This window comes from Microtus pennsylvanicus, chromosome 20, assembly GCF_037038515.1.
Source record: "Microtus pennsylvanicus isolate mMicPen1 chromosome 20, mMicPen1.hap1, whole genome shotgun sequence".
NCBI classification, from domain to species: domain Eukaryota; kingdom Metazoa; phylum Chordata; class Mammalia; order Rodentia; family Cricetidae; genus Microtus; species Microtus pennsylvanicus.
This window is the reverse complement of record NC_134598.1, coordinates 556,672-583,404: the sequence shown is the minus strand read 5'-3', so window position 1 is coordinate 583,404 and position 26,733 is coordinate 556,672. Positions and strand designations below refer to the sequence as shown.

The 26,733-nt window shown below is 45.8% G+C and overlaps 1 protein-coding gene across 4 annotated transcripts in view; it reads right to left on the bottom strand.

Annotated features, from left to right (window-relative positions):
- Nucleotides 1-26,733, bottom strand: part of Tbc1d30 (TBC1 domain family member 30) — a 100,909-nt gene that overhangs the window by 53,868 nt on the left and 20,308 nt on the right. Inside the window, exons 1-2 of one of the 4 annotated variants that reach the window (XM_075954598.1) lie at nt 20,552-20,945; nt 17,241-17,405 (exon numbers count right to left, since the gene is read on the bottom strand). In XM_075954598.1, coding sequence (XP_075810713.1) covers nt 17,241-17,405; nt 20,552-20,915 — 529 coding nt within the window. In that variant the 5' untranslated portion in view covers nt 20,916-20,945. Of the gene's footprint in view, nt 1-17,240; nt 17,406-20,551; nt 20,946-26,733 lie in introns of those variants that run through there. The other 3 variants (XM_075954599.1, XM_075954603.1, XM_075954600.1) reach the window with 3 other exon arrangements.

Sequence of the window (26,733 nt, the reverse complement as noted above, 5' to 3'; positions counted from 1 at the left end):
TGAGTGTGTTGAGAAGGCAATAGTGGGCAGAAAATGGGGAGGGGGGTGCAGCCTATCAAGATAGCAGCATAATCATGAGACCTGAGCTGGGTCCCAAGAACAAAGCCAAGCACATGCAATCCCAGCACTGGAGAGACGCTTGCTGGCCAGATAGTCTATCCAATTCAGTGAGTTCTCGGTCATCAAGAGACCTTGTCTCTCTGGGCAGTGGTGGTACACACCTTTAATCCCAGCACTAGGGAGGAGAGAGTGGGTCTCTCTGAGTTCGAGGCCAGCCTGGTCTATAAAGTGAGTTCCAGGACAGCCAATACTATAAGAGAAACCCTGTCTCAAAATTAATTAGCTAATTAATTAAAAACAAGCTGAATGACTCCTAAGAAATGACATACGTGCACCCAAATATGCACAAGGAGTTGGAGCAAGCTAGGCATTGAACGCATGGGGAACCATTCTTTTCCAGCACACAGCATTCAAACCGATTTCTATATATAGCCCATTATGAACAGCCACTTGCTCATGCCACTACCAGAAAAAAAGACATTATTTTTCCATGGCAAATCATTTGTTGAAAGTAAAATGTCAGTGGCAAAAATGCAAAGAATACGGGTTTAAAACAAAAACCGACCTCCTCCCACTGGGGAGAGAAATGGGATCAGGTGCACACGTAAAGCCACCATGGTGTGTGTAAGAAAGATGCTCTCCAAACAGTGCACCCCCAAACGACGTCCTCCTGCTGCTCTGCTGACTCGGAAGATGGCTCTTGCATGCACTCCTCTCCACCCACACGTAAGCATTGTGCTGACATTGTCAAAAGGGTTCCCTAGACCATAGCCATACCTCCAGCGGCTCTGAACCATCCCAGAAAGCATCCATACACTCTAACATCCTATATCCAATGGGAAGTTGAGGGCTGAAGAGCAGCTCAGCAGTCATGAGCGCACACTGCCCTTGCAGAAGGCCTGAGCTGGCTCTTGGCATCCAAGTTCACAGCAGACTCAAACCCCAGCTCCAGGGCATCTCCTACCTCTGGCCTCCAAGTTCACAGCAGACTCAAACCCAAGCTCCAGGGCATCTCCTACCTCTGGCCTCCAAGTTCACAGCAGACTCAAACCCCAGCTCCAGGGCATCTCCTACCTCTGGCCTCCGCCCACACTGGTACTTGTGTACGCACCCACACAGACCCACACACAATTAAAAATAAAAACAAATCTTTAAAACACACAAGTTTAGTTCCAAGTGGTTCCCAAGAGCTTAAGAAATTCTAGGGCATTAAAATCACAAACTGAAGCATGTGTAACTAAGAAGATTGTATCTCAGCAGAATCCTGGAGTTGCTCCTTCCTAACCCAGCCCTTCCCCTTCCCCACAGCACCAGATACAGTGCCATTCCCAAACCCTCGGCCTGCCCTGATGCGTGTTACTTTCATGACCAAATCGCCTGTTTCACATTGCATGCACGCATGCACATCTGATCATCCTTCCTGCCTGTCCATCTGTGCACTGGTGAACTCAGTGTAACAAATGCTAAGTGGCTGATACCGCCCCTCCCCTAGGCGGTCAAAGGACCAGACATAAATATTATTGGTACTCTACAGAAGTAAGTACAGCAAAGGGGCGGTGGGGGTCCCAGAAGAAAGGGCAGTGGATCTCAGCCAAGCAGGGGATGAACCAGGAAGACAGAAAAGGCCTAATTCTCAGTCCAACTCGCCAGCAAAACACTCTGAAATGAAGGCAACACACGGTCGTAACAAAGTCCAGTGTGTTCTGTGTGCTCCCAAATGCATTTGACAAGCAAAAGTCCACTGGGTACAGTGGTGCGTGCCTTTAATCCCAGCAAGAGAGAACTAGAGAAGCAGAGGCAGGGGAATCTCTGTGAATTTGTAACCAGCCTGGTCCACATAGTGAGTTTCAAGACAGCTGGGGCTACAGAGAGAGAGACCGTGTGTGTGTGTGTGTGTGTATGTGTGTGTGTGTGTGTGTGCACATGTGTGCGTGTGTATGTACATGGCCATGTGTGCTTAAAAACTCTTCTGTAGATCCTAAACACACCTCTTCTGACTCCGCCTCTAGCTCGCGGTGGCAGCCTGGGCTCTGTGCTTCTCTGTGGGCTTTCATTACCCAGACTCCCTTGCAGTTGTACAATCCTCGTCAGCTGTCCTGGTGCTCTCCAGAGGGATCCGCTGTCACCCACAGGTGCCTCACAAACCTTACCCAAACCCTGGGTCCCTCTGACTTCTTCCTCCTGTACCCCATCTCTAGAACTATGAAGCCACCACACACACATGCACACACAAGCACACACACACGCTCACACACACGCGCACCTTGGCATCACAGTGTCTTCCTCACTGACTCTCTTCCTCAGGCCATAAGCTCTACAGACCTGACACACCAGTCTCCTCCCTGTGCTCGCTTATCTTGTCCAGCCTGTCCTCACTCCTGCCAAAACGGCCTCTGAAACACAGAGATCAATTGTGTCACCCTTATACTGTGTGATGCTGCCGCTACCAAACAATCTCAGCTCCGACTGCAACTGAATTCCCTCTTTGTATCAGTGATAGATGACCAGGGGCACTGAAAATACCTGGTGCTCACACAATAATCAGGCTGTTTTCTCTGCCTGAAGTACCTCGCTCCCATCATCCCATGAAGAACACTTTTATTCTCTTCTAATCCTATTTCTTTGGAGGAGAGCAGGATCATACTCTATTTCAGGTTTGCCTGAATGAATTAATTCTGTAGTCCAGGCTGGGCTAAACGGCTACAATCCTCCTGCCTCAGCATCCCACATGAGATTATAGGGTGATCATCATCCCCAGTGTCTAATCCTATCTCTTTCCAATACTCTCTTGTATTTCATGAGGTCTGGGGATTTGATCTTAGCCCCATTGCCCTTTGCTCATACAGAGCCTACTTTCACATATAGCATGGATCCAAAAATGTTTATAACCATTCTCAAACAAAAACACATAAAGAAGGATCAATCTTGCATATTATTGGAAAAAGTTAGGCACTCCATTCTCAGAGAGCTATAAAAAGAATTATGAAATCCCTAATCATGATCATTCAATGGCTGTGATTAAAATAATTAAACCTCTCTGGTTATTTTTCAATGCAGAGAAGTCCCAGAAACCTTCAGAGTTGCCTCAAAAAGTCAAGTGTACAAGCATTGGAAGGACAGGCCATCCCAAAGTCTCTGCACAACAAGAATGAATAGCCGAGTAAAAGCAGCCAGGCAGTGTGCCAAAGACTGCACATGTCAATCAGCTGAACTTTCAGAATGACCTCATGAAGTGTCACCATCACCCCATCTACTGACAAGGAACCCGAACACAGAGGGTCTACAAAACACTCTGAGATCCTACAGTTAGACAGTCAGAGGCAAACACTCTGAGATCCTACAGTTAGACAGTCAGTGGCAAACACTCTGAGATCCTACAGTTAGACAGTCAGTGGCAAACACTCTGAGATCCTACAGTTAGACAAGGGCAAACACTCTGAGATCTTACAGTTAGACAAGGGCAAACACTCTGAGATCATACAGTTAGACAAGGGCAAACACTCTGAGATCTCACAGTTAGACAAGGGCAAACACTCTGAGATCCTACAGTTAGACAAGGGCAAACACTCTGAGATCACACAGTTAGACAAGAGCAAACACTCTGAGATCCTACAGTTAGACAAGGGCAAACACTCTGAGATCACACAGTTAGACAAGGGCAAACACTCTGAGATCACACAGTTAGACAGTCAGTGGCAAACACTCTGAGATCACACAGTTAGACAGTCAGTGGCAAACACTCTGAGATCATACAGTTAGACAGTGGCAGAACGAACTCATGCCCAGGTGAGATGGCACCAACTCCCACCCATCCTCAGGCCCATCAGGACCCTCCCTTCACTAGCCTTTCTCCGCTGTGGAACACTCTTTTGTAAATATGTATGTTGCATGAATAATCAAAACTCAGAGACAGATATTAGGGCTCAACCTAAAGGTCAGAAAAGCAAAGCAGCCAAGCCACTGGAGAGCTGTTACCTCTATGAAATCTCCAGACTGAAAGGGAGCGAGTTCCAGTCTCATCCCCCCCTTATACTCCTCTCTAGTGCTGGGATTAAAGGTGTGCACCACCACCTGGCCTCCATGGCTAACTAGTGTGGCTGCTGGGATTAAAGGTGGGTGCCGCCATTGCCTGGCCTTTATGGCTGACTAGTATGGCTGTTTTACATTCTGATCTTTAGGCAAGCTTTATTTATTAAAATACAAATGAAATAGCACTACATATATATTACTCTCATTTGTCAATAAAGAGTTAACAGTTCAATAGCTAAGCAAGGAAAGGATAGGCGAGACTGTTGGACAAAAAGAGAGTGGAGGGGGCCATGGAGCCACCGGCCAGAGGTAGGGGAAACAGGAGATGAACATGGCCTGCTAAAAAACATACCACCATGGGCACAGCATAGATGAGAAATTTGGGTTGCTTTAAGTTGTAGGAGCTAGTTAGTAATAAGCCTACACTATGGGCCAAGCATTTGCAATTAATATTAAGTCTCTGTGTGGTTATTTGAAGGCCAGCAGTCCCGACCCAAAAAAAAAAAATCCACCTACATTTCTCCATTCCTGCTCTTGGAGACTCTATCTGAAGCCAGCCTCTGACCTGGCAGATACTGGGGCATGCATGCTTTGTAGCCTGAAAGGTGGTCCCCAGGAAAAAGATCAAGAAGAGGAACTGTGTATAGAGACAATGTCGGCTCATTCCATCCTCCTGCCCACTGCTCAAGATGACTCTGACGAATCTCTCACGTCTGAGAACTAGGAAGCTGCTCAGACTCCGTCCTGCTGTAAAGAGGACCGATGGTCTTGGCTTGTCTGAAATTCCCTTGCTTCAGTGATACTCTCTACTAAACATTTCCCCACAAGTTCCATAAACGTGCATACATAGCTTTACCTTGAAACATTGGAAACTTTACTGGAGTATCAGACTGAACGAGAAAAACAGACTCCAAAGACATTAGATTAGACTCGTATACTCTATTAAAATAGAAGTTGTCTAAAATTAATTCCAACCTACCAGGACTTTTTTTTTTTTGTTTGTCTCTCTGAATCTTTATTTTCTGAAACATTCGCGGAGGATTCTATGATGGTTAGTCTTCAGTGACGGAACTTGGAATTCCTCGGAGATACACCTTTGGGCATGTCTTTAAGGACATTTCCAGAGAGGCTTCACTGAGGGAAGACCCACCATGAACATGAGCAGGGCCATCCCACCGGCCCGGCTCCCATACTGAATAGAAGTGAGAAAGTCAGCCTACAGCAGCTCCTCCTTCCTCTGGCTCCGGTTTGTCTGAGCTGCCTCTTCCACCCTTCTCTGCTAGGACAAACTGGATTCCTTCAAACCACGAACCACAATAGCCCTCTCTTCCCTTAAGTTGCCTGTTCTCAAGAGGAAATAATGATCACAGATATTGTGTATTTTTGGTTGCCCTCAGTATCCAGCACAGGGCTTCCTCGAATATAGAAATAAACATTTATCTATCCACTTACACATCCACAGTGCTAGTTTTGTTTGTTTGTATTTGCTTTCGTTTTTGAGACAGGGTTTCTCTGTGTAGCTTTGGAACCTGTCCTAGAGAGAACTCACTACTCTGTAGACCAGGCTGCTTTCAAACTCAAAGAGATCTGCCTACCTCTACCTCCTGAGTGCTGGAATTAAAGAGTTTGCGCCACCACCGCCCAGCTTTCAGTGTTAGTTTTAACTTAAAGATAAAATAAATTTAAATGATCCAATAGAGATTTAAAAACTAATAAAAGCAAGCAAAGAGTGGTAATTCCCTGAATAGGGGAGAAATACAATATACACAAGAACGTGACTGGTTTATCCCCATCACAGAAAGAGAAAGAGCTTGACCACTCAAGGCAGGAGTGTGAGGACATTCTACCCCACTTGTTTCTCTTCACACAGGGCTTACGGGTGTACCCCCACTACACCTGACTTATAACTCTTTCGATTGCTTATATTTTCCATATTAAAACCCAAAGCAAGGAAACAGAACAGGATGCAAACATGGAGTAGGGGTGTGAGCTGGAGAGATAAAATAGGATGCTGGCCACACCAAGATGGTCAATTACATTAGCAGCTGCCCATTTAAAGAGGAGTCAGATGGTCTGTTTTTCCAGCCATTGTCAGCAGGGGGGGCACACACAAAATGCTAGAGACCTAATGAAAATACCGGAGACCAGGGCAATCGACTCCTTTGTGCACATGAACTGTGACTATGGTATAAGCTCCACAGTTATGCAATGGATCACTATTGATTACTGCCAGGTCAAGTACACAGCGCAGTCACAAAACTGGAACTCGGCTGAGTGTGGTGGCACATGCCTAGACTCCGTGAGAGTCGCAGCCAGACTCCAGAGGGGGGGAAACTAAAGGAGAATAAGCCCTCATCCTTCTCTATGGGAGTCTGTCAATGTCGGAGAACAGTTTACTGGTAGTTTCCAAACTCTTCTGCCCAAAAGAATAGCTCAGAGAGCTTAAAAATCAATGTATCTACTCCTGTCAATTAAATCTGAATGTTGGGAAGTGGGAGTCAAGCATTAGTTTGTTTTCCCAAATGATTTCAATAAACATCAAAATTTTGAAGCACTGCAATAATCTCCTCTGCAGAGAACAGAATCTGAAGATCTATATTAAAATTCCTACAAGTAAGCATCCAGGGCATGCTGCACCATCATTATCATATATTCCGCTGTAGACTCAAAATCCAACACAAGAGAGATGCAGCTCAACGCTGGGAAGAGTATTCGAATTCATGTTCAATTTATACGCAGGGTAAAGGACGCTTTGAACTGTGGAGTTATTCATCTTGGACGCGTTGCTCACTGCCCTATTCCCAGTGTCTATAACCACGTCTGGCAAATCGCAAATGGATCTGAATCTCTGTTGAGCGAATGAGTGACATTTTGATACATAGAGTCGAAAATACATTTTAATGGCAATACTCTTTTTCACATAAAAAGGATTGAAATATCCCACTTCTAGAAGTATTTCATCATAATCAAATGCAAAAATAATAATAATGTGTACAGAAGATGATTTTAAAAAGGACCCCCTCAGCCTTTTCATATACCATTGCAGATCACATCAGTTTTAGTTTTAGAGTCTGTCTTCCCCTCATGGGGTGAGGCAGCATACAAAATACAAACATTAATGCCTTTCTCCTAACGGCCTAAGAGAGCTCCCCCTGCTGGAAGAACTTGATAATGACGGCATCCACGGAGGCAGCCCCAATGTGACACCAGCCGGCTGAGAGCTGCAAGCTGCAAGCTCTGACCTTCAGGCCTCACTAAGTTCAACCGAGGCTTGGAATAAAGAGAAATCACACTGAGTTCTCCTTTACCTCTAAGTCATCACAACCAAGACCTAGAAACATTTCTCCTAAAACCCTGGTCCTTTTTAAATGAAGTCACAAGAAGATACACCAACTGTCTCAAAGCCAAAGGAAGCGCTCAGAGAGCCGAAGTCCAAAAGGTCATACTGCATGTGCAAACACTGTGTGAGTTTTCAGAAACCTTGGAACAAACTGTGAAAACTGCAGGCATGATTCTTAGCTGTAAGATGCTCAAATGTTCTCGCTTCTTTTTCTTGGTGAAGGAAACTGCTATTAAAATATACAAGTTTAAGTGTGTGTGTAATATGTGTGGTATGTGTGTATGGTGTGTGTGGTGTGTGTGGTGTGTGTGGTATGTGTGGTGTATGTAGTGTTTGCGTGTGGTGTGTGCGTGTAGCGTGTGTGTGTGGTATGTGTGTAGTGTGTGTGTAGTGTGTGTGTGTGGTGTATGTGGTGTGTGTGGTGTGTGTATGTCGTGTGTGCGTGTCATGTGTGTGGTGTGTGTGGTGTGTGCATGTCGTGTGTGCGTGGTGTGTGTGTGTTGTGTGTGTGTGTGGTGGGGGTTTGGGAGCTTGGAGTTGTGTTGTGGGGGGGGGGGTGGCCAGACATGGTGCTGCACACCTTTAATCCCAGTACTCAGGAGACAGAGGCAAGAGGATCTCTGTGAGTTCCAGCAGTCTGGTCTGTGAGGACAGGCAGAGCTACTACACAATGAGATCCTGTCTCAAATCAAAAATCAAGTATGTGTGTCATTATTTTTCCCATACACCTTTTTCTCCTAATCTTCATGCTTAAAGTCTGTGTTAAAATCCCTTGCAATGCACTCTAGTTCTGCTTCATAAAAAGAAAAACTAGCCAGTCCCTTATCTTGCCATAAGCTACGTTACCTCAGGGATGACCACAGGACTAGACATTGGAAACATGCTTCACACTGTTCACTATTAACAAGCTAGGGGTAAAATCCGGATTTAAATTCCAAATTTAAGGAAAATCTTCTTTAATATAAATGTCAGCTTCTTATTATACATCAACCAAATGAACCTACACAGACAAGTACACACGTGCATGCGCATGAGCACGTGCGTGCACACACACAGTACATGTGGGTTACAATGGCAGATGGGGAAAGAGTGCATCTAATTCTAGTTCCCAGAAAGAAAAAAAAATCACACTAAAAATATAGTACAGGGAATTTTTAAATCATAACCTACAGGGAATGCAGGAAAGGAGCAGAGAAGATTGGCAGGTTCTGGGGCTGGGGAAGCACACTGGAAAGTAGAAACAGGCGCCACAGGCCCAGGTCAACCTCAGACTGACAGAAGAAGGCTGAAAGGCACCCTTGGTCACACCACAGTCCACGACTCTGGGTTGGCAGCCAGGGAGCTCAGAGTGGAGAATGGAGCAGGGGGGATGGCCACACTACCAATCCCCTGAAGAGCTGGTTCCTTGCCTCCTGCCCTCTCTCCTGAGGCAAGGCGGCGCCTGCTCCCACACTAAGTTCCGTTTCTGGACAGGCTCACCACACAGGCTTGACCCATAGCTTCCTTAGCCTTCATCATTTACTAAGGGACAGGAGCAATACGGTTAACGTGTCCTTGGTATCTGGTGCAGTGTCGAGCCGGCGAGGGATAAGAAAGTTCGTTATAGCTGAGGCGCTTTAAGTCCCTCCTCCCCCACCACCCTTTAACATCCTCCTTTTCCTCCTCAAGGCCAAAACTAAAAAGATGCGCTGCTCTTGCTCCACTTTTCTGTGTCAGAGCATAGAGGATTCTTTAATGTCCTCATCACTAGCAGAGCCCACAAATGCCCCTCATAGCTGAAGGAACCCGCCCAAAGTCCCAGGAGAAGGTGTGCTACGTAGAGAGGCCGGCTTCCTGGGTCCCCACTCACCCAGAATATCAGCACTAGACCACACCTCTTTTTCCAAACATGTTTCTACATGCATGCAATGAAATCTCCAGAAAATTTTTTTTAAAGTCCAGAAAGCTTCAAGATAGGGCGTGTGATTCCTGGAATATGGCTAGCCAGAGAGCACATGGAAGTTGGGACGCTCTCCCATGAGCAGCATGCATAGCATCGGCCAGAGAGTGCGTGGAAGCAGGGACGCTCTCCCACGTCCTAAGTCATGCATTGCCCGACTTGATGAGCAGCAGGCATCGCATCGGCCAGGCATCAGCAGCCTTGATGAGGTCCGCGTGCTGTTGCCCTGAGTTCCATGAGCTGCTCTAGGTGACTGAAGCAGTGGATTGTGGGAAGGCGGGGTCTAGCACAACTGAAGCACGCTGGTAGTTACTCTGGCGTGGGGGTACCTTTGTCCATATAGATAGTGCCAGAATCCAGTTGAACGAAAAGGCATTCAGCTGCTGTTCACTGCAGGACTAATTGCTTGCTTGCTGACAGGGTAAAACCCCTGAAGGGATTCTAGCCAGACTGAGTATGGCAAGCATGGCCCTGGCAGGCCTTGCCCTCCTCACCCTTAGAGAGAATGGGTGAGGAAAAAATACCTGTTAGATCACATTTATCTAAAGCTAGCCACCAAGCTTCATTCCTTTATTTGGCCTCTTCCTCCTCCCGAGGCTGACCACCAAGGTCCAGCTATCATAGTACTGAAGTCCAGCGATCAGAAGCCCCCTTTGACTCACCTGATTAACATACCAAATTCAAATTAAACACCTAATCCTAACACAGGGTTTTCCCCTTTACATTTGACTATAGGCCACATCTGCCTCTCCTCTCTACCCAGAGACGGTCATTTGTCCCTCTGGGACAAATATCCCTGCCCTCTTTCCCTTGGTCCCTTCCCCCTTGCCCCTCATCCTCCACCTCCTGTCTTTGTCTCCTATTCTCTGCCTGTGGAGGTTTGAATGTAACTGGCCCCATCACCTCTTGGCGTGGCACTATGAGGAGGTGTGGAGGAAGTGTGTCACTGTGGGGGTGGAATATGAGGTTGCCCATGCTAAGGAGACCTCCCAGTGCCTCAGTTGACTTCCTGTCGCCTGCAAGAGGTAGCACTCTCAGACCCATCACCACACCTGTCTGAACGCTGCCATGCTCCCCATCCTGATGATAATGGGCTAAACCTCTGAAACTGTAAGCCAGAGTTGCCATGGTTATGGTGTCTCTTCACAGTGATATAAAATCCCTAAGACAGAAGACATAATCTAAAGTAGAGTGCTCAATGAGCAAATGCATACTGAAGCCCAAATATACAGCACCAACCACCAAACCTTCAACCTGGAGACTTCTCCAGCCCTAAGAGAAAGGCTTGAAGGTGCTGGTGACCTTGGAATCCTATGCAGATCACCTCCAGATATGCTCAGTCAATTAACTCTGCCAATGAGCCCACAGTTAGTAGAAACAGGTGAGCAAGGGTGCCCGGGCCCCTGAGAAAAGACTCTAAATATCACAGCTTCTTTGAAAGGGTCTTCCCCCACTGTATCACTGGTGTCCTGGTTGGCTTTGTTGGTTTCGGGTTTTGTCCATTTGACACAAACCAGAGTAATCTGGGAGGAGAAACCTCAATTAAGAAAATGTCTTGATCAGACTGCTGGTAGGCGAGTCTATAAGGATACTTCCCTGATTAATGACCACGTGTAAAGATAAAGTTCACTGTGAGTGGTGCCCACCCCTCGGCAGGTGATCCTGAGTTGTATAAGAAAGTAGGCTGGGTTGGGCATAGTGATGCACACCTTTAATCCCAGCACTCAGGAGGCAGAGTCAGGCGGATCTCTGTGACTTTGAGGCCACATGGTGAGTTCAAGGACAGCCAGAGCTGCATGGTAAGACCCTGTCTGGAACAAACAAAACAATAACAACAAAATCAGGCTAAGCAAAATATTGGGGTTCAAGTCAGTAAGCAGCACTCCTCCTTGGCATCTGCGTCAGTTCCTGCCCTAAATTCTGTTTGTGGCAGTCTACCAACCATAACATAAACCCTTTCCTCCCTAGTTCGTGTAGCCTATTAGCTGTAACGTAACCCTTTCCTCCCCAGTTGCTTTAGGCCAGGTGTTTATCACAACAGAGAAGGACAAGCGGTTCTAGGCACTGCTTTAGTCTCTATCAGAGCAGAAGAGTAAGGAAGAAGAGAGTGCACTGGGCTGGAGAGATGAGTAAGACACGAGCCACGCAAGCCTGATGACCTGACTGATGCCCGTGCTACACTAAACAATCCCCACACCCATGCTCAGTGAGACACACAAAATTTCTTTTCTCACCATGAGGTTAAGACGTTGTGATAAGAGGGGTCAGGGTAGGAAGAAGAGGGCAGGAGACGGTACTAGGGGTTAGGGGAGATGGGGAGAGAAAAGGTAGAAGGGAAGGAGGGGGGACTTGGGGAAACAGGAGGATCGGGATAAAGGAAGGTTGGATAGGGGAGCACGGAACCACAATTCTTAGTTAAGGGACCCACTTTAGGGTGGGCAGGAGACTTGACCCTAGAGGGGCTCCCAGGTGCCCAAGCTGAGGTCCCCAGTTAGTTCCCTGGGCAGCTGAGGATAGGGAACCTGAAATGACCCTACCCTAGAGCAATACTGACGAATATATTGCATATCATCCTAGAACTTGCATCTGGCGATGGATGGAGATAGAGACAGAGACCCACACTGGAGCATTGGACTGAGCTCCCAAGGTCCCAATGAGGAGCAGAAGGAGTGAGAACATGAGCAAAGATGTTGGGACCACGAGGAGTGCACCCACCCACTGAGACAGTGGAGATGATCTACTGGGAGCTCACCAAGGCCAGCTGGACTGTTACCAAAAAAAGCATGGGATAAAACTGGACTCTCGGAACATGGCGAACAATGAGGGCTGATGAGACGCCAAGGACAATGGCACGCGGTTTTGATCCTACGCAATGTGCTGGCTTGGTGGGAGCCTGGCCAATCTGGATGCTCACCTTCCTAGATATGGATGGAGGGGGGAGGACCTAGGACTTACCACAGGGCAGGGAACCCTGACAGCTCTTTGGACTGGAAAGGGAGGGGGAGAGGAATGGGGGGAAGGGGAGAGGGGTGGGAGGAGGGGGAGAAGAGTGGGAGGAGGGGGAGAAGAGTGGGAGGAGGGGGAGAAGAGTGGGAGGAGGGGGAGAAGAGTGGGAGGAGGGGGAGGGAAATGGGAGGCTGGTGGGAGGAGGTGGAAATTTGTTTTTTTTCTTTTCTTTATTCTCCTTTTATCAATAAAAAAATTTAAAAAAAAATATATTGTGAGAATTATTAAATTATTCAAAAGGTTAACACATTAAAACAAGTCCCAGGTTATTTTCAGCGACATAATGGGCCTGAGGTCAATGCCACCTTGGTTTACATTAAACCTTGTTCCTGTCACCACCTGCCCCTCAAAACTGATAACTTTAAGACATCAACCACAGAGCATTGAACCACTGGAGAGGCCCTAGTGAGCATGGACTCTTTGAATGCACAGGTCACATGACTGTGAAATCTCCATAGAACTTAGCACTGTTGCTCAGTTAGTAACATTCATAAGAGTGAAATGACAAAATATAAACAAATAGGGGACACATTTGTAAGACATGTATGTGACATAGAATCCCATCAAATCTGTAAGAAAATGTCAGACTGTTTATCAAGGGAAATGGGCACCTCACACAAAATGGTACCAGGACAGCCAATAATATCATGCAAAGGTGTTGGTTTACACTAGTAATGAGCAAAATTAAACACACACAGACACTGCACCAACAAACTGAACAGACTGTCGGTACCACGGTCACTTCAGAGCCACCCGATCCTTCTCCTTCTGCAGAATTTCGCCCTTTGCTCACATACAAAGAATCTATTTCTTGATTCCTACCAAGCAGGAGGCCCAAGGGACCAAGGAAAGTGAACTTTGGAGTTTCTGGAGCTCTGGGAGAATAAATCCGTTCATTCACATGGGGTTGCTGGCTGGAGGACAAACTGGTAAGCAGTGACTGTCCTTTGCAAAGATTCTGTCCAGGCACCTGGATCTGTTACATGTCCCTGGACTTTTAACTATGTCTGTCAGCCTGCTTAGGCATTTAGATCCATTTTAGTTGTGTAAGCTATGACTGAAAGAAAACTGTTCACTATTGCAACACCACAACAAAACAAAACAACAGACTGAAGAACAGGGTCTAGAGCTAGTGGGCTGGCTCCGAGGATAAAGGTCTTGTCTCCAAGCCTATGCACCTGAATTCAGTCCCCTGGTCCCATACAGTAGAGAGAGAAAACCAACTCCCAAACACTGACCTCTGACCGTCACGTACAGGCACACACATGCACACAACACACACATGTCTGTACATGTGCATACATGCACAACGGCACACATGCATACCTGCACACACATGAGCACCAGCACATAAACACACAAAGGACACTCACCTATTTGACAAGGCATTTGGATCTTGTAGGCATTTATAAGAAACGAGATGCAGGATGCTACAGCAGATTCGTTACTAAAGCAAGGCTGCCAGCTCTCTGATAAGCCTGTGTGTGGTCGGCAAGGCTTCGACACGGCCACATATATTCATACTTTGCTCATGCTTCCTCTCATCTCAGCTTTAAAGTTACAGCTATGTTTTATTGCTTGATTTGTAGCAGCCTTCCACCTAAAATCTGCAAAGCAGATTATAAAGCTATGTGAGGCTAAGAACATGGCTTCTGCTTTCAGGAAAAGGAGATTCAGCAAAACACGTAAATATCTCAACAGCCCATCCTTAGATAAACATGAGGGAAATATCTCCTCCATCAGACAAGTACTGATCCTGCACCATGGTTTTTGCTTGTTTTGTTTGTTTAGAGTTTAGAGGAGGTTTTATGTTGGTTTTTTTGTTGTTTTTTGGTTTTTTTGTTTTTGTTTGTTTTTTTTTTTTTTTGAGACAGGGTCTCACTACGTAACACAGTCTGAACTCAAACTCTTGATCCTCCTTTGGTTCTTTTCATTGTCCTAGAGCCTTTAAGTGGGTTTTCCTACACGCCAAACTACGTTTGTACGATCCAATCATTTAGCCGAGATAAGCATTTCCTTCCTGTGCAGGCTGTACTGGAGCAGAGCATGCTATAAGCCAGGGATTACCTTGTGTTTTGCACACTACAAAATTTAGCGATGCTGTGACAATATCGTAGAACTAGAGGAAGAAACAGAGCGCTTGTGGCTTATGGTGGAAAACGGGGACTTTTGAGGGTGCTATCTTCTAATTCTTTCTCAATCACTCAATAGTGTGACTTTGGGCAAATAGTTAAACTTGCAGAATCTCAATATTCTAAAACAAGGTCCCCAAAGGAGGTACCATAAGGCAATAGTTGAGCATAAGGCATATACTCAATAAATGATCACAGATGTGCTGGCATTTTTAAACAGTATTAAAATGTTTATTAAAATAGATACTCTTAGGTGATATAGAAAGAAGACACATTCTTCTATAAGACAAACATTGATCCTGACCTCCTTCCTGTTTGACTTTTTTTTTTTTTTGAGCTAGAGTCTGGCAATGTGGCCCAGGCTTATCCCATAATCTTGATTCTCCTGCTTCAATCTCCTGAGAGCTACGCACACAGACATACCACCACACTTGGCAGACCGTGCTTTTCTTATTCCTGCCCCAGTTTTAATGAAGAGACACTGTCTGTGGTGGCTTCGATGAGAACGGTCCTCATGGTCTCGCATATTTGAGTGTCTGGTTCCCAGGTGGTGAACCATTAAGGATTAGAAGGTGTGACCTTATCTCAAAAGTCCAGGGCAAGGCCTGTTTCTCTCTAACTCTCTGTTTCTCCCTCTCCCTCTCCTTCTCTCTCAGTCTCACCTGTGGGAACCAGCTTTATCACCATGCCTGCCGCCACGCATGATGGTCATGAGCCAGTCCCCTAAAACTGTGAGCAAACCCCCGAATAAATGAAACACATGCTCACTTTTATAAAACGCACCGGTCATGGTGTCTCTTCACAGCAACAGGACAGTAACAGAGATACTGCCGTGAGGCGTTTGTAAGGAACTGTAAAGTGTAAGCAGCTGTTTCCACCTAGGTTCTGGGGATCCGACTCAGCAGATCCTCATTCAAGCACCCTAATGCACCAAGTCATCTCCCTAATCCCAACTTCTGCATTTAATGAAACAAGTCAACACACTGTATTTGACTATGTTGTTGCCAGCTGCTACTAAAGCAGAAGCAGTTGTTCTGAACGGCAGTGGAGCCTAAGAACTCTCAGTATGTTTGCTGTTGATTGGCTTTGCAGAAAGAGTAGCAATGAGTTAGAGGCTGCAACGCTAACGCACTTGTATTACCAAGGAAAGAACTGAGCTTGTTGGGAAAGGCTCCAGGCAGCCCCACAGTCTGAAAGAAAAAAATGGCTAGAATTAAGAGACATAATTTTAAAATATATAAGGAGGATGCAGTCACAGACTCACAAGTTGAGTTTGGTGCTGGTGGGCACATTGTCTGAAAAACACAAATGTCAATCCTTCTGTCAATCAAATACATCTAAAATCTACCATTAGTCCAGCAAGCTCCGGCTCCTCTCATCTGCCCCACCCTTCCTCGTGTCTTCCCTCCACATCAGAACTCCATGCTTCCATCAGCTTGTGCTTTTAACTTCTTGCAGAAAAGCTAATAATTAAGTAGATAGACACAAAGTTGAAAGAAAGAAATCAAAACCAGTCTTTCCTACTAGAAAAGAGGGGAAATCATGTTTACTTAACACATTTGAGTGAGTCAGAATCCATGAAAAGTGATCATGTATAATGCATGCCAACTCTACAAAGACATACATGCATGCAGATCCATGCACACACCCGCTTCCGTCACCCTCCTCTGGCTCACCAGATAAGCTCCTGACTAGAGGAAAGTTCGCCTACTCCACTGCGCTCCTCCTGGTGTGGACCCTCATGACCACTGTGATCACTGAACCGCATTCTCCTTCAAATGCATTACATGAAACCTCTCAGTCAAAACTGTCAATAAGTAGAAAATATCAAACAGCAATATATGGAAGAGAGGCAGGAAACTCACCATCGGATGGGATTTTAAGCTGATAATGCTATTATTACAAACTAACTAATTAAGCACTGGAATCTGTTCCATGAAAACAGACACATCTTGATTTTTAAATTAAAACAAAACAAAGCAAAAAAAAAAAAACCACCTTCAATCTGTTTACATATAAAACATGACAGAGGCGAAAGCAAAAAGAAAAAGCCACTCTGACATGCACCCAAGAAACTGCCCCAGGCGTCTGATGATAGCAACTCTTGTGCCTGCGTTTGCCATACCTGAACCCCAGTCTGCCAGGCTGCGTGTCAACAAAGAAGGCAAAACAGAAACAGGGACACGTTAGCAGAATCAAGCACAATGCAACTGTATGGAGAATTACAAAATCAACTGGAAAGTTTTTTAATATCAATGAAGATGGATCAGTAGCTGAGCAGTTCAGTTCCGTTAACAAGCTAGGCAGCTCTTAGCTGAAAGTGGGTACCGCAAGACACAGGCTTCATTTGTTCAAATGCTTTGCCCTTCTTAGATTTCAGAGCAGGCTGTAAGCGGCCCTCATTGGCTAGGCCAATTGTTTAATATCCCATTAGAGCACAGAGATTAAGGGAGCAAGGACACGATTTATGTGACATCAACTCGGTGCTTGTTGAAGCACCTGCTGTCGCATCAACAGTAACCATCGTCAGAGAGAAGTGTTTTCTCTATTGTTCACCTCAAATGGTGAATAACAAAACTAGGATTTAACATTAGGCATGAAGCATTCATTAGGAAGCTGTATTATTTGGTAGGTTCCTGAACTTTTCAAACTATAGCAAAGCAGTGCCTGCTGCAGCTTCACTAACGGCAAAAGTGGCCAAGGAGGGACAAACACCCCAGACCCCAGGACTCACTTCTCTTCTGCGACACAGCCTGCAAGCAGGCTGTCACAATGTCGCAGTTCTTCTGAACTTTATGCAGAAGTCTGTCTTTCTGCTTCAGCTGCCGGAGTAGCTTCGCCGACTGGATGCCAATCCTGTACTTCAGCTCGCGAAGGATTGTCCTCAGCTCACTAGAGTCTATCGGGAAAGAGAGAGATAAGCCCCCAGTGTGATACTAGCCAAAAGTTATCTATGTAGAAAAATGCAATTAAACCCACTCCTTCTTGTTCTTCGTCTAAGACAGCTTGTACATATTCAGCCAAGGCATCCCAGTCCAGTGAGGCACCCATCCATCTTCCACTGTATTCATGAGACAAATTCTCTCAGATAAATGCCATCCTTGATGCCGCATGTAACACGTAAGCAAAGACTCCAGATGCACATTTACCTTCAGATGCTTATGCTGGCCTAAAACACCGCCTACTCAAGAGACTAAGCAGGAGGATCCCAAGTTCAAAGCCAGACAGCGCAACTAAGATCCAGTCTCAAGAACTCAAGGGCTGTGGAGACAGCAATGCAAACTCACCTAGCCAAGCACCCACATAAAAACACAGTCATGGTGGCACACTGGGATCTACATGCACATGTATGTACACACAAAAACAGACAAAAGGTAAAAGAGGGCTCAGTAGTAGAGGCCTTGCCTAACACGTGCTAGGTTCCGGTTGTTCAGACCCCAAGACCACAAAAAATAGAAACCAGCTACAAACAGCTTTATCATTTGTCAGTTAAAAGCAAATAACGCCTTCATATTTTGTGATGTAGATAAATGTGGTTGTGCTAATTTTAAGTCTATGGTCTTCTAATAACCTTCTCGGTAAATTTCATTTAGAACCCCGTAATTTTCCATCTGTGGTAGAAAATGTATTTCCTCTAAAAGGATCAAATAACTCTACATCTTGGGCTAGAGAGATGACTCAGGAATTAAGATCACTGACTGACTGACTCTTCCAAAGGACCAAGTTAAAATCCTAACATACACGGGCTAACAACTGCCTGTAGGTCCAGGTCCAGGGGTTCTGACACCTCCTCCTGACCTTGGCAGGCACTGTCTGTGCACAGATGGTGCACAGACGTGTAGGCAAAGCACCCAAACATATAAAATAACTCTTAAAAAATTAAAATAACTAAGAACCTTAATAATAATAATTATTAATAACCATTCTGCATTCTTAAAACTAATGCTCACAACAAAAAGAGATGATATGAAAACCCTATCTAATTTTTGGTGTTTCTTAAGGTATCTACGACTCTTCGTTTCTCTGTATTATGTACTACTTATGGGAACATGTTCCGATACTGTAGGGAAATGTCTCCTACAGTAATAACTACAGTTAAATAAACACAATACAGGCAGAATCGTCTCCGTGTCCACTCCTGTTTCTCACTAAGAAACAAAGGAAACTGGTCAGCTGGAAAACTGACCAATTTCCTCTCTAAGGAATTTTATCCTTATATGATAAATGGGTTTATAATGAAAATCATCTCTAACCTTCCCTGAGCACTTAACACACATTAACGTAGGCCCAAAGCCTTACAGCTAGCTAGAAACAGTAGCAGCATGTCAAGTAGGGAATCTGCCTCCAAAGTTCAGACCTTCACCACACACAATCCGGTTTCCTTCAGAAGCCATCTTGTTACACACAGACCCACGCACACTAGCTGGGAAGGTGCTATGCTGACACATCAGTGAAACAGGCGACAGTGAGAGAAGAAAATTACCACTCAGGTTATCAGCGCTGTGTGAAACCCAGCGAGCACAGCACCTAGACCTGCGTCGGAACGGCTGGGCTCTGAGGCTGAAAACAATCATTTCAGCGAACAACTGCAGGGATCTCCCGGCTGTCTAACCGATGCTCTAGGGATGTTTATCAACAGAGACAGTACGTCACTATGTGGTGTCTTCTTCAACCAACGCAGTCAACTGCACGGAAAGAAAAGGTACGCGGGCAACTGGGTGAGCAATGGGATGAAAACTGGGGAGAAATGGACTCCTCCAGGTCCCGTGAGTGATTAGTAGAGTACCGCCGCCCACTGGCAAACTGCCCAACCTCTCCTGCAAACTTTGCCTCGCCAGTTTCCCTCTACCAAAAGGAAATGAGCAGTCACCAAAGTTTCCTGGTAGTGAAATGTGAACAGCTCTCTCAAACAAGGAAATCAAATCAAAATTTTCAGGACTGATTCTGTTGGAGTCTGAACTATTGCTCCGTAGCAAGAGTTTGGGCACAGACGCACTTCTTACCACAGCTGGATAATCATATAAAATAAAATGACCCAACTCCAGTCAAAGTACCATAGTCAGCTGCAGGGGGAAACCTGACCAGGAAGCCAGAAAAGGAAGATGAAAACTGTTTACAGAGGTAGGAGAAAGCAGATAGATTTACTGTTCTTCTAGTTTGTTTTTTGTTGTGTTTTGTTGTGTTTTGTTTTGTGGAACCAGGTAGACTGGACATTGTCAGTGCATGAGCACTGTATGTATAATTCGCTTTATCCCTCCCAGGGTCACTTAGCACAAAGACGATACTTGCAAGAAACGTGAGGGTGGCTGAAACACAAGCTATCATTATTGAGGATAAATAATCATCATCTAACCAGAACGTGAGCCTCGGAGTTTGATAACAAAAGACATATCAAATTAGGCTCTGCTCCGAGGAAACCAAGGTCATTTCTCAGCTCTCCAGGCTGGCGGAAGGTTGCAGCAGTTAAATGCACTCAATCCATTTCCAGAGACCCAGATTAAACCTGCAGCGAAACTGCACTATCGAATTATTCTGCCTCCCTAGTTAAACCCTATCCAAGTGGGTGGCTTAGGGAAGGGGCGGGGTGGAAAGTGCTGGAAGTCGGCTATTTCCCTCCTCCCAGCGACCTCTAGATAACTTCTTGTGCACAAGGAAGAAACTCCAAACTAGTCCTAACAGCTGTTCAGGCGAAGTTAGAATCTAGACTGTCTCGGGCCTTGGGCACCTGAGGGACTGAGGGAGGTGGGGAGACTCGACCACGCTCTGAGCCACACCTGCAGAGGGGGTTGGAAATAGACGCAGTGAAAGTGTGACTGTAAGTCCCCAGGAGTCACACTCTCCGGGTGTGCGACAGGGCGCCAGCGACCAGGAGGGTAACTGGCACAGGTGGACTAGGGGCGCAAATGGCGCGGGTGGACTGGTGGCGCAGGAAGGCAGGTTGGCTGGAGGCGCAAACAGCGCAAAGTAGACAGGTAACTTAGGAAGAAAGGTGGCGCAGGTGGGCAAGTGGCACAGATGAGCAGGAGTCCCAGCGCCGCCGCTCACCTTTCTGCCGCAGGTACTGCATTTGGAGCCGCAGGCTCGGCCGCTCCCGCAGCTCCTGCAGCACTCGGGAGTCGCCCACGCCGCGACCTCCCAGGAATACGTCGGAACCCGAGGTCTCGGTGGAACTATCCAGGCTGTCGCTGCGCGGGGGGCGACTCCGGGACGCACGGTCCCCGCCGGCTGCCACCTCATCCTCCTCGGTGCAGCTGTAGAGCTCAATGAGCAGCCCGCTCACTAGGGACGCCGTGCGGCTCGTGCGGCCGTGGGGCTGCGGCTCCTCGTCGCCCTCGGCTGCCGAGTGCTCCGCCGCTGCCTCAGCTTGCAGCAGCGGCTCCTGCGTCCCGCCCGCGGGAAGGACCTCCATCGCTCGCACCGCCGCGCCGGCCGCCAGTTCCGGGAGGGCGCGGCCACGCTGGCTGCGGAGTGCCCGGCAGGGGTCTAAACGCCAACCGATGGGCGGAGCCGGAGATCCGGCTTCTAATCCTCGGGCGCTGCGCCCAGGTCCTCCCGCCTTCCCACCTGACCCGAGCGTCCTGCAGGCTGCACAAAAACCTTTCTAAAAGTCTGACCATCCGGCATGATGTACTAGAGTTTTAATGACGTTGGGAATCTTTTCCGTCCATTACAAGACCTGGATTAAGATCAACTGAATTCCAAGACACAGAATGAGGGTTTAATAAACCTTTCTGTGTTGACCGAGCTAATAAAACTCTCCAGAGCAGGTTTTGATGGTAAAATCAAATTTATGAGAGATTTAACTTTTTCTTTAAAAAAGGGGGGGGGGGGCTGAGAGATGGCTCAGAGGTAAAGAGCACTGACTGCTCTTCCAGAGGTCCTGAGTTCAGTTCCCAGCAACCACATGGTGACTCACAACCATCTATGATGAGATCTGGTGCCCTTTTCTGGCCTTTTGAGAAAAAGAAAAAGAATTATTGTCAAGTGTGTACACGCTCATTCCATGGCATGCATGTGGAGTCAGACGCCAACTTTATGTGGTCGGTTCTCTCCTTCCGACTTTAAGCAGGTTCTGGGGATCATACAGGGGTTGCCAGGCTTGTTTGACAAGTGCTTTTGCCTGGTGAGCCTTCTCGCCAGTCCTAGATATTTATCTGCACACTAGACTTCACAAGAGTTTTGATACCATCACCGTAGATACCTTTGTGAATTTAGTCAGACTGGTCGTCACTTTAACCCTGTGGTGTTCTCGCTTTTCGGTGAGGGGTCTGGAGCAACAAGACTGGATGACTTGCCACAAAGTTACCTTGAACTTGTATTAGTGTCTGCCTCTCATTAGGCATAAATACTCAGTCTAACGCTGTAATCTTCTGCCAGCTTCTGCCAGGCTTCTGGTGAACAGCGGCAGGCTTCCTGTTTGTTCACACTTCTTACCCTTTGGGGCGCAGCCTGACCCTGTGAATACAAACCTGCTGTCCTTGACCGCTACCACCAAAAATAATTGGAAACTGGAGCAAACATGGGTTATAAAAGCACAAGTTTAATAACGTTTTACACCCTAAAGCATACAGAATTTAAACTTGTACTGGAGGGGCTGAGAGATGGGTTAGTGGATACGAGCCCTGGCTGCTCTTTCAGAGGACAGGGGTTCAGTTCCCAGCACCCACAAGGCGGATCTCCCACAAGGGGATCTGACGCCCTCCTCAGACCTCCACTGGTTCTGCATGTGCTGCACAGGACACACACTCAGGCATGCTCACATAAAGTATTTTTAAAACCTCATACTGAAAACATTGTGTGATTTTATAACTAATTATCTTCTGCCACCCCTTAGTGATTAAATTGAAATGGGATCGGGGTGGTAAAAGCTTGTAATCTCAGCAATGGGAGACCCAAGTAGGGCAGTTCAAAGCCAGCCTGAGCTACCTAACAAGATTCTGTGTTTAATTTTTTTAAATTTTTTAAATAAATAAAAATAAAAAGTATGGCAAGATGGCTCAGCAAGTAACGGAACATTAGTCAACAACCTGTGTTTGATCCCTGGCGCCCATAGGGTACAAGTGAAAACCAGCTCCTAAAATGTTGCCCTCTGACCTCCACATGTGCACCATGACACAAATGCACACACACACACACACAAATGTCGACCTTTTCATAAACTAAAAAGAAAGAGATAAATAAATTGCTACCTCATTGAAGCTTTTAAAGAGTATTTTCTCCCTATTGCCTGTGGCATGAGTGAATGAATCCAAGAGTCCTTCTTCATCAACCAAACTTTGCGGCACACAAGACTTTCCCAAGGGGCAAATACCATGATTGTTTCTCTAGCGTGTCCTCCCGAACTGTGGCAGAGACATTCAAAGGGAGCTGAGGAAGGTGGAGAAAGAGAACGAGGAAACAGCCGCTTGTTAACACTGACATTTCTAAAGAAATAAAACTCCAAAATCATTCCCCATCGTTAGCAAGTTACTGGAGAAGGGAAGACTGGCAAACTGGAAATGAAGGAAAGCCGACTCAAGCTGTGTGTATGTATTAGGGAGTCACAATGTCTTCCCAAGACAGCATCTGTTTGAGTGGGTTTTCCCTGACCTCCTGTGTGAACTCACCCCCTCCAGCAACGCCCCTTATCTCTTCTTTTTCAACAACTTCATTGTTTTGGAAGGGTGGTGCATGTGCCACTATGAGCAGGAGTAATTAACTGTCTCCTACTGCGGGGTGATGGGCATTGAGCTTGGGATGGCAAGCTTGGTGGAAGTGCTTTTTCCTGCTGAGCTTCCCTTTGGTTCTCTTTCTTGTGCTTTTTTCTCCTTCTGTGATTCTTCCCAGCTTCCTACTCACCGTATAACCTCCCCATTGATTTCATTATCCAATTCCTGTGACTAAAACTTCTAAGGACAGGAAATTTTGTCAGTATTGTTCATCAAAATATGCCCATCACCTACACCAGGCCCTGATATAGTATAACTAATTAATACTTCCTGAATTAATTAACTGGATAAAAATGAAAATGGGGGGGGGGGGGGCTGGAGAGATGGCTCAGAGGTTAAGAACATTGCCTGCTCTACCAAAGGTCCTGAGTTCAATTCCCAGCAACCACATGGTGGCTCACAACTATCTGTAATGAGGTCTGGTGCCCTCTTCTGGCCTGCAGGCATAGAAACAGACAGAATATTGCATACATAATAAATAAATATTTTAAAAAAATAAAATTAAAATAAAATAAAATGAAAACGGGGGAAATAACAACCAGTTTCTACTTTCATAAGGAAAGTGAGTTCTATTCAATAGAAACTGGGAAGTAATGTTGCCAGATACGGTGGTGTGGATGAGAATGGCCCCCATAGGCTCATATACCTGAATGTTTAATCCCTAGATGGGGGAACAGTTAGAAATGACTAGGAGCTGTGACCTTGTTGGAGGATATATGTCACTATGGGTGGAGCTTGATGTCTCAAAACCCACGCCATTCCCAGTTAGCTCTCTGCACATGTGGTCTTGACATGTAAGCTCTCAGCTACTCCTCCAGCTCCCCACCATGATGGCCATACACTCACCCTCTGAAACCGTGAGCCAATAAGTTGCCTAGTCATGGTTTCTCGTCACTGTAGCAGAAAGGTAACTGAGACAGAAGCGTCTCCTTTAACCTCCATTATTGCTGCCAGGTGACTGGGAGGCCCGGAAATGGCCCCAAAGCTCTAAAGCTACTGAGCAGGGTGTCAGAGACACGGTGATCTGGGCAAATGGCTTCATAGATCAAACGCTTGCTGTACACACAGTAGGACCCACAGAAAAATGATGGTTGCAGTTCCTGTCATCACAGATTTAGCAGACAGAGGCTGGAGGATCCCAGGACTCACTAGTCAGCTACACTTAGCCAATCAGTAGGATCCAGATTCACTGACAGACCCTGTCTCAAAAAATAAGGTTGAGAGCAAAGGGGGAAGACATCTTACACCAACCTATCTTCCACAGGCACACACGTGCATACGCTGCGCACACGCAGACATGCACACAAAATAACATCACCGACCCAACAAAACCTGATTATCAAACTGACTGCCTTCAAGACTAATGGCTAAAAATAAATTTACTAAAGTTAATCATGCTGCTAGTAATAATCACTTTTTACATTCAGAAATTTAGTTTTAATATTAAAATAATTGAGCCAAGGCAGAGACAACTGGGATCCAAGGTCCAATACTGAACTGTTTATTTCCTGGTTTAATTTGCTAGAATGCAATTTTTTTCTGTTTATTTATTTATTAAAGATTTCTGTCTCTTCCCCGCCACCGCCTCCCATTTCCCTCCCCCTCCCCCAATCAAGTTCCCCTCCTTTGTCAGCCCATAGAGCTATCAGGGTTCCCTGCCCTGTGGGAAGTCTCAGGACCACCCACCTCCATCCAGGTCTAGTAAGGTGAGCATCCAAACTGCCTAGGCTCCCACAAAGCCAGTACGTGCAGTAGGATCAAAAACCCATTGCCATTGTTCATGAGTTCTCAGTAGTCCTCATTGTCTGCTATGTTCAGCGAGTCCGGTTTTACCCCAGGTTTTTTCAGACCCAGGCCAGCTGGCCTTGGTGAGTTCCCAATAGAACATCCCCATTGTCTCAGTGTGTGGATGCACCTCTCGCGGTCCTGAGTTCCATGCTCGTACTCTCTCTCCTTCTGCTCCTGATTTGGACCTTGAGATTTCTGTCCTGTGCTCCAAAGTGGGTCTCTGTCTCTGTCTCCTTTCATCGCCTGATGAAGGTTAATATTCAGGATGATGCCTATATGTTTTTCTTTGGGTTCTCCTTATTTAGCTTCTCTAGGATCATTAATTATAGGCTCAATGTCCTTTGTTAATGGCTAGAAACCAAATATGAGTGAGTACATCCCATGTTCCTCTTTTTGGGTCTGGCTTACTTCACTCAAGATAGTGTTTTCTATTTCCATCCATTTGCATGCAATATTCCTTGTTTTTTACTGCTGAGTAGTACTCTAATATGTATACATTCCATACTTTCTTCATCCATTCTTCCATTGAAGGGCATCTAGGTTGTTTCCAGGTTCTGGCTACTACAAACAATGCTGCTATGAACATAGTAGAGCATATACTTTTGTTGTATGATAAGGCCTCTTTTGGGTATATTCCCAAGAGTGGTATTGCTGGGTCCAGGGGTAGGTTGATCCTGAATTTCCTGAGAAACCGCCACACTGCTTTCCAAAGTGGTTGCACAAGTTTGCATTCCCACCAGCAATGGATGAGTGTACCCCTTTCTCCACAACCTCTCCAGCAAAGGCTATCATTGGTATTTTTTATTTTAGCCATTCTGACAGGTGTAAGATGGTATCTTAAAGTTGTCTTGATTTGCATTTCCCTGATCGCTAAGGAAGTTGAGCATGGCCTTAAGTGTCTTTTGGCCATTTGAATTTCTTCTGTTGAGAATTCTCTGTTCAGCTCAGTGACCCATTTTATAATTGGGTTGATTAGATTTTTACGGTCTAGTTTCTTGAGTTCTTTATATATTTTGGAGATCAGACCTTTGTCAGTTGCGGGGTTGGTGAAGATCTTCTCCCAGTCAGTGGGTTGCCTTTGTGTCTTAGTGACAGTGTCCTTTGCTTTACAGAAGTTTCTCAGTCTCAGGAGGTCCCATTTATTCAATGAGGCCCTTAATGTCTGTGCTGCTGGGGTTATACATAGGAAGTGGTCTCCTGTGCCCATCTGTTGTACAGTACTTCCCACTTTCTCTTCTATCAGGTTCAGTGTGTTCGGACTGATATTGAGGTCTTTAATCCATTTGGACTTGAGTTTTGTGCATGGCGATAGATATGGATCGATTTTCATTCTTCTACAGATTGACATCCAGTTTTGCAGCACAATTTGTTGAAGATGCTCTCTTTTTTCCATTGTATACTTTTAGCTCCTTTATCGAAAATCAGGTGTTCATATGTTTGTGGGTTAATGTCAGGGTCTTCTATTCTATTCCATTGGTCAACTTCTCTGTTTTTATGCCAATACCAAGCTGTTTTTAATACTCTAGCTCTGTAATAGAGTTTGAATTCAGGGATAGTAATGCCTCCAGAAGTTCCTTTATTGTATAAGATTATTTTGGCTATCCTGGGTTTTTTGTTTTTCCATATAAAGCTGGTTATTGTCTTCTCCAGATCTGTGAAGAATTTTGATGGGAGTTTGATGAGGATTGCATTGAATCTATAGATTGCTTTTGGTAGAATTGCCATTTTTAC